This window comes from Equus asinus, chromosome 10 (genome assembly GCF_041296235.1).
Source record: "Equus asinus isolate D_3611 breed Donkey chromosome 10, EquAss-T2T_v2, whole genome shotgun sequence".
Lineage (NCBI taxonomy): Eukaryota > Metazoa > Chordata > Mammalia > Perissodactyla > Equidae > Equus > Equus asinus.
In genome coordinates, this window is record NC_091799.1 from 45766409 (window position 1) to 45778816 (window position 12408).

The 12408-nt window shown below is 49.0% G+C and overlaps 1 protein-coding gene across 9 annotated transcripts in view; it reads right to left on the reverse strand.

The window, feature by feature from the left end:
* Positions 1–12408, reverse strand: part of LOC106822907 (coiled-coil domain-containing protein 180-like) — a 69146-nt gene that overhangs the window by 19803 nt on the left and 36935 nt on the right. For all 9 annotated transcript variants that reach the window (XR_011506340.1, XR_011506341.1, XR_006533320.2 and 6 more), the window contains exons 18-26: positions 11637–11676; positions 11089–11507; positions 9641–9870; positions 6156–6331; positions 4442–4622; positions 3149–3295; positions 2359–2503; positions 2052–2168; positions 696–794 (exon numbers count right to left, since the gene is read on the reverse strand). Coding sequence is in view for 6 of the 9 variants with exons in the window: in XM_070519162.1 (XP_070375263.1) it covers positions 696–794; positions 2052–2168; positions 2359–2503; positions 3149–3295; positions 4442–4622; positions 6156–6331; positions 9641–9870; positions 11089–11507; positions 11637–11676 (1554 nt within the window). In the remaining 3 variants the exon portion in view is untranslated. The remainder of the gene's footprint in view (positions 1–695; positions 795–2051; positions 2169–2358; positions 2504–3148; positions 3296–4441; positions 4623–6155; positions 6332–9640; positions 9871–11088; positions 11508–11636; positions 11677–12408) is intronic.

Consider the following 12408-nt stretch of genomic DNA (forward strand, 5'->3'; position numbering starts at 1 on the left):
CACACTGTTCCCTGAGGGGCTCGCTGACCTGGTAGATGACCCAGCCAGGAGGCACGTCGGCCTCTAGTGTTTCCTTCATCTCCACTGCACTCTGAGTCCCGCCCATCCCCTGCCACTCAGCTCTGCCACTCAGCTCTGCCACTCAGTGGAACATGCCCTGCTGGCACCTTGTCCAGGCACTATTCTGTCCGCCTCAGTCTTGACATCCTGCCTCGCTCCACCTCCCTCCCTGCCTTTCTGCCCCCAGCAGCAGGAGGCCCTCCTCAGTGAGGCACTGAGCACACAGCCCTGTTCACACCGTCCCTGGTCCCCACGGCCTTCACCCTGCATCCAATGATCGAGGCCAATCACAATCACTGCTCTGCAGAGGTGGCCCAGCAGTGTCCTCCAGTGGCACAGGACTGCCTGCCCACCCGGGCTCATGTCCCCACCTGGCCAGGAGGCTGTGCAAGCCCCCAGAGCCTGCCCCACACCCTGGCACCACCAGGAGAGGACAGGAGGGAGCTGGGAGGCAAGGAAACGTGGGAGAGCAAACGTTTCTGCTCCGGAGGGGCGGGGCTGTCCCGAAAGGGCCTGCGGAAAGGGTCACAGCAGACTAACTTCGTTTCCCTGCCCCCCAGGGGAGGTGTACAGACATCTGCACGGAAATACGGTCCCGAGGGCCCTCCACAGCTGAGCACCCACTGAGCACTTACTGTCTTCTCTCCCCTTGAGTTTCGACACATTTCCACCTGGCTTTGAAGCTGTTCCAGAGAAGAATTTAATCCATCTGATTGCGAATTGGATTTTGCCACCTAGAAAGAACAGAGGTTCTAATATTTGTTTCCAGAATACTTATTTTGATCAAGAAAATGTTCAGCAAAACATATTATCTGAGAGACGGATTAAGTACTGGAAAAATGAAATCAGGGAGAAAATACACAATCTTATCAGAAACGAGACCAAAGCAAAATTAAAAGTTTTTTTTTTGCCATCAAATAGATAAGGTTTAAACCTAAGATTAGTGACCCACAGTCCTGGTGAGGAGTTAGGAGGACATGCTCAGGCCCTGCTGGTGAGGGGATGTCTGTAGAAGCCACCTGGAAAGCACAAAGAGCCTCAAAATGTTCACGCCCTAAGCCGGCAATTCCAGCTCTGGGACATCTCCTACGGCCATAATCAGTCTCCTGTGCACACGTATTTATCACCCCATTGGTATAATAATAAGTGACATCCACCAAATCTTCCTCCAAAAAGGGATGGCTAAGTAAAAACGTCAACACTTCCAGGAGAGGGAAGCCATCAGTTGGTGTTTTTGAAGAATCTTTAAAGATTATCCAGCTTAAAAAATTGTATGAAGAGCCCCTTTCCCCAGTGCCCACTGCCATGACTGTCATTTCAACGCCAGGAGCCCGGCTGGCCTGGCCCTGATCACTGGCCCAGCCGCCTCTCCAACCTCACGGCTCCCCACTTTCTCTCACTCCAGCTCTCTCCTCTCGGCTCTGCCCCACCAGGATTTTGCATGATCTCTCGGGACATTGCTCCCTCCCCTCCTGCCTGGCTGGCTCCTACTTCCCCATCCAGCCTTGGGAAGCACCACTTTCCCAGCCCAGGTTCAGTCCTCTCCTCTCCGCCCCACACACCTCACAATGGCCCTCTTCCCCTTTTGTGGCCCAGGTGGCCTGTTCGTGGCGGAGGCCGTAAGTTCTGGTGTCAGTCAGACCTGGCTTCACATTGTGGCTCCACCGTGGAGGAGCTCTGTGTTCTCGCCTAAGCCACTAAATTACTCTGCTTCAGTTTCTTTCTCTCTAAAACGGGGATAAAAACAGTACTTGCTTCACACAGCCTTGTGAGGACTAACACAGCTAATCAAAATAAGTCGGGTAGCAGGGTGCATGGTGCATAATAACTCAGTGAGTGTCAGAGGCTATTACGATTTAACCTCTGTTGTCCTGGCTGGAGTGCAGGTCCCACCCGCAGAGCCCACACCGGGATCCCAGCACCTTGGACAGTGCCTGGAGTGCAGCTGTGTGAGATAAACATCTCCCAGGGGAAGAACACATCCGTCTTACCTCACACTTGATGTTCACCTGCAGATTTGTCAGCAAATGCTGGATTTTCTCTACAAAAATAAGGTCCACAGACAGGTTATGGAATTTACTGTCAAACTTATTGATGACATCATTGGCCTGTAAAGGAATATAAGAAATAAAGGAGGGGGGCTTAATTTGGAACTTTTGGGCTTTGGAAGCAGAGGGGAAGGCTCAATTAATGGTTGGAGAGGGGGCTTGACCGGCCCATCAGACGATGAGCCAGGCGCCTGCCTTGTAGCCGGGGGCCCTGGGAGCCTGGCTGGAGGGCGGGGCCAGGCTCACTCACCTGGTCCAGGTACTCGCTCTCCATCTTCTCCATGTTGATCATGATTAAATTTTCAACAAACTCTATCCGGGCAGTTTCCTTCTCCAGTCGATGACACAGTGAGTCAATTTCTTCAGAAGAAAAGTTGCCTCCCTCTGAAAACAATCTGAAAATAATTTGGGACAAATGAAAGCCATGGATCAGACCTGAAACTTTCCACTCATCCCAAATTCTGTGGTTGACAAGGCTTTAGATTAAATGTTCAAGATCATGGTAAAATGAATGCAGGTAGTTCAAGGAAAGAAGCAGGGAAACAACCCAAATATCCATTCATGGATGAATGGATAAGCAAAATGCAGTATATACACACAATAGAATATTATTCAGCCTTAAGAATGAATGAAATGTTGACACATGCTACAACCTGGATGAACCTTGAAGACGTTGTGCTAAGTGAAAGAAGACAGACACAAAAGGACAAACATTGCATGATTCACTTATATGAGGTGCCTACAGTAGTCAAATTCATAGAGACAGAAAGCAGAATGGTGGCTTCCAGGGGCCAGGGGAGAGGAGAATGGGGAGTTAGTGTTTAAGGGGTTCAGAGTTTCAGTTCGTGAAGATGAAAAAATTGTGGAGATGGTGATGGTGATGGTAGCACAACCATGTGAATGTACTTAATGCCACTGAACTGGACACCAAAAATGATTAAAATGGACAACTTTATGTTATGTATATTTTGTCACAATAAAAAATTAAGCAGGAAACAAGACCACCCCTCAGTAGAGAAAGCCCGGATGCTGGCTCCCACCTGCAGTGCTTGATGAACTCAATGTTGGTGTAGCGGAGCTTGCCCAGGCTCTCCTCCAAGTACTGGCGGAAGCTGCGCAGGGACACCTGGATGACATCAACGTGGCTGAGCAGCTCCTGGTGCAGTGTGCTGCTGAGGGTGACCAGCCTAGGGGACATGGGAGGACAGAGGGGTAACCTGGATGTCAGCTGGCAGCCTGGGAGGCTGCTGGAGCTCCACATGCTGTGCCCGGCTGTGAGGCCACCAGGACCACTGCCCATCCTGTCTGGGTAGAAAAAGGGGCATTAGAAGGAAGTTCAAAATGCCCCTATGCACAAGACACAATGTGGAACTCTCAGTGTGCTGGATCGGAGGGCGCCCCTCTCCTCTCTGGCCTTGCCACCAAACTGGTAAGAGTCCCCGGGTCCTACTGGGTCTCCTTGGCTCCAGCACGCTTTCTCTCTCTAACTCTAACAGCAACGTGGCTCCTGTGCACTGCAAGTTTCATCTTTATATCTGAGTCCACTCTAACCAGCTGCCTCTTGTGCATCTGACTGCTGTGCAGACACCTGTGAGGGCTCCTTCCCTGTCACCTGACTGAAGCCTCTCCAGGCATCCGAGAGTCTCCATCCCATGCTGGATGGCCTCCTTGGAACCCCTTGCTCTGCCCGAGCACATCCCCACCTCCAGGTGTGCCCAGCCAGGGCTCCTTCTCTGATGGGAGAATTCTGTCCCCTCCCCACCTTCCTCCACTCCAGGCCCAGAGACCTCCTGCAGGAAGCTCCTCCTGGTTTCCCCTGATGGAAGTGCCCTTTCCCACCATGGACATTTGGGGGCACATCCTTTGCACTCCTACACTCTGAACATGTGCACCATTTTCTGTGTCTGGCTGCTCACCCACTCCCAGCCCCCAGCCTCCAGTCCCAACCCCAGCCCTCAGACCCAACTCCTATTCTCAGCCCCAGTCCCCAGTCCCACCTTCCATTCTCAGGCCCAGCCACAGAGCCCAGACCCCAGCCCCAGCCTGCAGTCCCAACCCAAGCCCCCAGTCTCAACCCAGCCCCCAGAGGCCAGCCCCCAGCCCTAGCCCCCAGTCCCAGCGCAGCCCCCAGTCCCCAGCCCCAGCCGCCAGCCAGATGTCTCACATGGTTGGACTCTGACTCTTGTGAAGAGGTGAACTGAAAAGAGAAGGCTGATGCAGGGCCTGGAAAACCCTCCTCTTATCCCCCAGGGAGAGACCACTCCTTAGAGAGCAGCCACCTGGCGGGGATTCTAGGACCATAAGGCCGGGGTGGAGGCTCCCAGGGCCCTCACCTCTGGCTCTGTGTGGCGTTCAAGAAGACGTGCTCCATGTCGTAAATCTTGCGGCGGAAGTTTCTGCTCCTCGCGTTTTGCTCTTCTTGGAACTGCTGGAACATCAGCCTCTCCTTCTTCAGCGCCTCGACCACCCCAGCACAGTGGCTGTCCAGCCGCTCTTGATGGAGCAGGAGCTCCACTGGAAAAGGACGAGGGGAGCTGAGGCCCTCTGGGATCCCGAGTCACCTCAGGACATTCCTTCCTGGCTGTGACAGCTGCCTCTCCCAGGCCAGCCGCAGAGCAGGGGCCATGCAGGTCAAGGTCCTCATCCTGTGCCCTCACCAGGGCTTGGCCTGGGGGTGGGTCCAGATCTCAGAGAGGCCAATCTGAGACTGCCCCAGGGTCTCGAAGTGCCTGGCTGTGAGGAGGGAGGTCCCTGCCTGCAGCAGACAGGAATAGAGCCTGCAAGATGGAGAGTCCTGGGGAGCAACTGGGGAGCAGGTGGGACGGGTGGAGGGTGCTGGGGAGGGAGGGGTCTTGGAAAGAGGGTCTGGGAGAAAACAACCGGCACAAAACTGGGCAGTCGGGTTTGCCCCTTTATATCAGTGGGTATTCATTTCCAATGAGCCTGAATTCCACTGGACTTCTCAGTAAAAAGAACCAGGACTGGGCTTCAGGAGCTCCATCCTAGGCCTTCAGAGCCAGCAGACAGCCCCAGAGCACCCGCCGGCCCCCCCCTCCCCAAACACTGACTGCAGTGGTGAAAGCGCTGTGGTCCCAGCTCTGCCAAGAATGAAGTGCGTGGCTCTGGGACAGTGTTTCTCCGGCCTCAGTTTCCACACTGTGCACTGGGCCAGAGATCCAGGGAAGGGGACAAAACCAGCCTTCAGGCGCATCTTTATTTGTATTTATATTTAACGCGCACATTTTCCAGATGAAGACAGTGAGGTTCCAAAAGTCACGCAGGTCTCCCACGGCCACGGCTCTGGGACTCTGGGCCAGGCTGTCTGACTCCACAGCTCCGTCACTGCCCCAGGCAGCGGGAGGCTGGGTGGGACCACGCGGAGGCTCTGAGAGCTCTAAAGGTCTGTGATGGAGCTCGAAGCGCGACACGTGTGAAAGCCTGACAGGGGCCATGGAAGGATCCAACTAAAAGTGTGTCCCCCATTAGGTTCCTAAGAGAGAAATGGCACCTCTTTTTGAGTGCTCTAAGCTGAAAATAAGGGCTACCACTTTTGGAGGCTGTGGCTTATACCAGGTGCTCAGGATTCCTCACTGCACCATTTCAAGGAGAGTCAATTCCCCCACAGACATTGCTTCTGCCTGTGAGGGAGGGATCAGAGAAGTCAGGTGACCTGCCGGAGTCACAGCTAGAGAGCTTGCGTCTGACAGCTGACTCCTGAGCTACAGACTGGCCTCTGGAGCATCCGCCGTGCAGGTATGGATCCAACAGATGTGTGAGTGGATCTGGGATCCACACAGCTAAAACAGGGCAATACTCTTCTTTTCAGCATCTAACACCCTCTTTTTAAAAAACAATTAAAACAATTTCAGACGAGGATTCTGAGTACTACCTTCTCTGCCAGCCTGGGAGGTGCGAACCCTCACACATGTCTTTCGTCATGTGATGACAATATGCTAAATGTTTGGTGCAAACTTTAATGAACTTGGAGCTGCGGTGGCACAGACACGAGATCTTAGGCAGGGTGGCCTCCCCAGGCAGGGTCTCTACCTGCTCTCACGTTGTGGATGTCCTTTTCAATGTGCTGGGCTCTTGGCTGGTGCAGGTGCAGACGCAGCTCCAGTTCTGAATCCAGCTCATCAATCTTGGTGGCCACAATGACCCGGGCATTGAGGACACATTGGTCAAACCACTTCTCTAGGTGCTCAAAAAAGCCAGCTCGAAGTCTGAGAGACAGATCAGCAAGGGTCAGCCCTGCCAGCAATCACGACCAGGGAGGATCTTTCCATACTGACACATAAAATGCTTCCCCCTTTCACTCCTTCTTCTTTATTTTACTTCCCAATTACTCTGTATTTCCTTGTCTGGGTGGACCATCACTCATTTATCCAGACCCCTGCTGGAGCACACTGGGTGGTTTCCAATCATTTGTTACAAAGAAGGCTGCAGTGAACACCCTTGTACACATGCCAAGTGTGGAAGCACTTCTACAGGATAAATTCCCTGAAGTGGAACTGTTGAATCAAAGGCTAAAACTCATGTGCGGTTCCTGAAGATGTGGCCAAACTGCTTCCATCGCAAGGCAACTCGAACTCACATCCGCAATGAATCATAGCTCCTATTTCTCCAAAGCCTCAGAGTGTATTGTCAAACTTTTGAATTTGACAATTTTGTCATGTTATGACTGAGACTGAGTATATTTTCATGTGTTTAAGACTATTTAATTTCTTTTTCTGGTACTGTCCATCAATATCCTTCTCCTATTTCTCTTTTGTGTAGCTGCTTTTTTTCTTATCAATTTCTTTATATAAGAGTTCTTTAGATATTGGGAAGATGAGGTCCTTTGAATGTGATGTGAGTTGCAAATAGTTTTCCTAGTTTATCCCTTCTTTTTAAAAATTTATGTACCATTAAGATGGCTATGTATTGTTAAGATGTCAGTTGTCCACAGACTTATCTATAAATTCCATGCAATAATGATAAAAAAAAAAAACCTCAGCAGATGTCTTCTTATGGAAACTGACAAGATGATTTCAAATTTATATAGAAATACAAAGGGCCAAGGATAATCAAGACAGTCTTGGAGAAGAAAAGTTGGTGGACTTACACTACCAAATGTTGAGACTTAGTATAAAGTGACAGTGACCAAGCAGGGTGAGGTGGTGGTGCAAGGACAGACACAGAGAGAAATAGAAAAGAGGCCCAGCAGAGCAGTAGGGAGAGGAAAGTCCTCTCAAATGGCCTGGGGTCAACTGGTTATCCACAAGGGAAAGAAATGACTCTGACTCATCTCGTGCATAAACAAAAAGAAATTCTAGGTGGATTTTACATCTAAATGTGGAAGTTTAAAACAATGAAGTTTGTAGTAGATAATAAGGATAATATTTTCATGACCTAGGGGCAAGAAAAGATCACTTAGATAAGATAGAAAGTATACTAACCCTAATTTAAAAAATTGATGAATAGGACCTTATTACAAATAAGAATTTCTGTTCATCAAAAGTTAACTTTAAGGGAGTAAAACAGGCAAGCACAGAGCGGGATGAACATTTTTCCATGTATTTACCTGACAAAAACCTCATACCTGGGATAGGTAACTAACTCACATAAATTAATAAGAAAAAGGGCAGACAGTCTGCAGAAAAAACATGGGCAAAGATTTGACCAGGCATCACAGAAAGATAACCAAATGGCCAGCAAGTATATGAAAAGCTGCACAACATCATTACTCACTGAGAAAACGCAACTTAAAACCACAATGAAACACTGCTACATATACACCAGAATGGCTAAAATATAAACTGCTGACAATACCAAGTGTTGATGAGGATATGGAGCAACTGGAACTCTCACGCACTGTTGTAAACTGTTCAAACAAAACCACTTTTGGAAACTCTTTGGTAGAATCTTTTGGTTGTATCTCCTCAAGATGGACACACATATAATTCTATGTCCCAACAATTCCACTCCTAGTTATACATCTAACTAACAGAAATGTACTAATAGAAATGTATACATATGTTTGCCAAAGAACTTGTCCAAGAAAGTTCAGAGCAGCATTGTTGGCATATTCCCAGAGGGGAAACAACCCGAATGTGCATCAGTAGTAGAATGCATAAATAAAGTGGGCTGTATTTTCTCTAATGAAATACTATACAGAAATAAAAATGAGCTACAGCCACATTTAAAAATATAAATGAATCTTACAAATATAATGAAAGATGCCTGACATAAAAGAGCACATTCTGTCCTATTGCATTTAAATAAAGTTCAAAAACAAGCAAAACTAACTCAGAAGTTAGAATATTTGTTATCCTTGGGGAAGAGGGGGCAGTGACGTGGGCTGGGTACATGGGGGGCTCCTGGAGAGCTGCTAAGGTCTGTGTCTTGTGGATCCTGATTACCAGGTGTGTTCCCTTTGGATAATTCATTGAGTGATACACTCACGATTTCAATGCTTTTCGGTATGTGTACTATCCTTCAACACGCAAATCCAATCAGTTGAACACAGAACTATTTTTCTAGCTAGTCCCAAGGCCAGATGGCACAGTGTTTCTTTCAAGACTCTGGAGTTACAGGGTCTAGATTCATATCCTGGATCTAACCACTTCCTATCTCAGAGGTCTTATCTACGTTACTAACTCTCTGAGCTTCGGTTTCTCCATCTGTAAAATGGATGAACTATGGTACCCCTCTCACAGTTACTGAAGGGATTGAATCCTCTCAGTAAATGTTAGCTCTTGGGTGGTCCTGGCTTTTCTTTGTTCTATGGGCCGTGGAGAAGATGGACAATGGCCTGTAGAAGAGGAGGGAGAAGGATGAGGTTCAATCAAGAGACATTTTCAAAGTGAGATGATAGTGACGTGAAGGAAAAGAGTCCAAAGGCCTGACTTTACTCCTTTAATCCCTGCTCATGGGAGGTAGACTAACCAGGTGATCTCTAGCTGGTTAGCCCTAGCTATGACACTGTAGAGTCAGGAGGGCAATGGAATTGCTATCCCAAGGCCACATTTCCACCTTTGGTCCAAATTCAAGCACAAAGGCCCAGAAACTTGGGAGTTAGGGGAGGTAAATTCTCAGTGGTAGAATTATGGGTCATTTCTATATTCTTCATTGTACTCTTTTCAATTTTAATTTTCTGCAATAAATGTGTCACATAATCAGAGCTGAATACCATACTGATATATTCATACCTATGATTTATATCTATATAATTAAAAGAAAAAAAAGAAGAACCCCTAAAATTACAGGTGTGCCAGGATGTGGAACCCAGAAACATCTTGCAGGGAAAACATTATTTCTTATGCATGAGGCCTAACTCAGCAAGGCATCCTGGGACAGGCGGAGGGGGGTCACTGTGACTGAAAATAATCCCTGGACATTTGTTCTTTTTTATGGTGCATCTCATCTCTACCCTCAGTTACCTACAGGCTTTCTTTCTCCAGCTGAAATGAGTCCAATCTTTTGTTGCAATGTTTCACCTTGTTAATAAAACACAGGATAAGAGCACGCATATAGAAAAGGCTTCCACTCACTGTTTCTTAATTTCTGAAACCAGCCTGGATGGAATGATCACTTGTTCCAGGAACTTGGCATTGGAAGTGTCGTTGATGAGAACGGCAGAAAGATTGGACTGGGGCCTCTTGCAGCTCTCTTCTTCTTGTTCCAGGGGTAGGAAGACAAAATAAGTGTTTCCACTGGAGGTTGTGAAGGACTCCATGTTCTCATGGGAGACCTCCCCCAGACTCTCTTCCCGGGCTTCAGCCTGAGCAGAAAATAAGACTTTACACTTGACATCATCAAACAGACCCGGGGATCCCAACCACAGGTTCCTTGACATCAGAGGTTGTAAACCTGTGGGCCAAATCTTGCCTAAAACTGTTTTTTGCCCATATTGTGCTTTTAAATTAGAAAATTTTAAACTGGGATTTCTGGTTTCTCTTAAAAATCAGAAAATCTGGTAATTCTGAGCCTACATTCCCACATGGCATTGTTGGCTGGAACTGAGTAACAGCTGCACAGTTTCCATACACTGAATGTTGGTGTCTCTCCAAAATCCATATCCCCAGTGTGTTGGTATTTAGAGGCGCGGCCTTTTCTAGGCAATTAGGTCATAAGGCAGAGCCCTTAGGAACCGGATTAGTGCTCTTACAAAAGGGACCCAGGGGATGGCCTGGAATCCATATTCAAGGTCAGAGGCTGCCTGCTCAGAGGCAGGCGGTCTATGAACTAGGAAGTGGGCCCTCACCAGGTGCTGAATCTGCTGGCACCCTGATCTCAGACTTCCCAGCCTCCAGAACCATGACAAGTAAATTTCTGTTGTTTGTGAGCCACCCGGTCTGTGGCATTTTGTTGCAGCAGCCCAAACGGACCAAGACAACATCTGCACCACTTGTCACTGTTTTACACTTGGTCCCCAGTCCTCTTTTCTGTCATGTGCCTGTGGGCACTTGAGTTGGTGGCAGAGAAGTCTCCCATGTCAGTTCTTCCACAGCAATACAGGGAAAGGGACTTTTGCAATTCATGAGTGTGGAATTCAAGCTACTGTTCTGTGGGTTTGTGTTTCGAGGACAAGATTTATTAATACACGAGTCACTTCCCTGCCTTCTAAGGAGAGCTCATAAATGGATCTTTTGTGTCACACAACCCGAGAATGGGCAGAGAGAAGGAACGGAGAGGCTGAGTTGATCCGTACAATAAAGAGGAGCTGGGAAAGAGCATGGACCAGGAAGGACAAGGAAGGCCACACAGCTGGGGGATGACTTCAGAGCAGGGCGCAGGATGGGATGTGGGGAGAGGAAGGTGAATCTTAAAAGCACTGCTATGAGAGAAGAACTGGATCTCTGCTGACAAGAATAAACGATGTGCATACGTCTGTGACTCTTTACATGCAGCCCAGGGGGACTGCAGCTTGTGTCAGGGTTCACACAGTCAACACAGCACACTTTCCCCGCACCCAGGGATGAACCCATTGCTGGCCTACCTCATCCACAGATAAACTCTCACGTTCTTCCTTTTCCTCTGACTCTTCCTCTTCCTCCTCCCTCGCCCTCTCCTCCTCCACCCTGTCCTCCTCCTCCTCCTCCTCTTCTTGAACCATCCCATTTTCCAGGTTCAGGGAGGGCTTTAAGTAGCTGTCTCTTTCAAGCTGCATTTCTTCCAGTCCCAGAGGAGAGTCCTCTCTAGACTCATGCATCTCGGCGCTCAGGACAGACTCTTCCTGCTGGCTCGCTGCCACCTCTTCAGCTGTGGAGGACTCGACTTCTTGATCTTCTTCGTCTTCCATCTCTTCTGCTGGCCTGGGGGAACTTGTCCCTCCACTGGCGCTTTTCCCGCTTTTGCTCATTTCTACATTAGCCCTTTGTTTTCTCCTTCTCTCCTGGAAGCGCTTCTCATGTGCTTCTGTTGATGACGAACCCCAAAGCACAAGGAAAAGCAGGTTAGCAATGGAACCCAGACGGGGCCTCCCCAGCCCACCAGTGCACAAGAGTGAAATCAGGGAGAAGCAGACCTGAATTGTGAAAGTGTTACCTGGTTCCCTGACCTTGAAGATGACTTCCCCATCCAAGTTCTACAAGGAAACACACGGACGCTGAGTGAGCAGTGCTGCCTTCCTCCAGAGTGCCGCTCCTAAGGGCACCTCTTCTTTTAGGTAAAAGGACCCGCCCCTCCCCTTCGACATCTTAAGTGGCTCTTCATCTTTATTTCACTGGGGTGATCACTGTTCCCAATCCAGGGAGTCAGTGTTCCTTAATCCCAAGAAAACTACCAAACCCTTTCATCACATAGCGGACGTTGACAGAATAAGATCTCATTCTGGCACATTTGGGGTAGGGATCTGGGGCAAAGAGCAAGAAAGTGTAATTTGAGGGATGCAAACAAAGGGGCAGGAGTCTGCTGCACCCAGTGCTGGATGCGAACATACGGAATGAACATGATTTACACGATCCGAAAGGCCCCTTGTTAACTCTACAAATTCCCTGTTTCACAGGCTCTGGTTGAAATTGTGGGTGTAGTGTGTCATGGATAACAGCATGGGCTGTGGAGTTTGCAGGTCTTGGATCAAATCCCAGCTCCTTATAAGCTGGGTGACCTTGGGCCAGCCCCTTAAACCCTGTGGGGCTCAGTGTCCTCCTTTGTGACGAGGAGATCATAACAACGTTGATCCTTTAACCCAGGCAACCAGACTGAGCTCAAAGGGCAGATGGCAGCTCACTCTCCTACAGCCTGGGCTCCGCCTCCACCCAGGTGCCGCGGGGAGCATTTACCAGCCACTGGAACAGGGACCCCTGCCAAGGGGAGG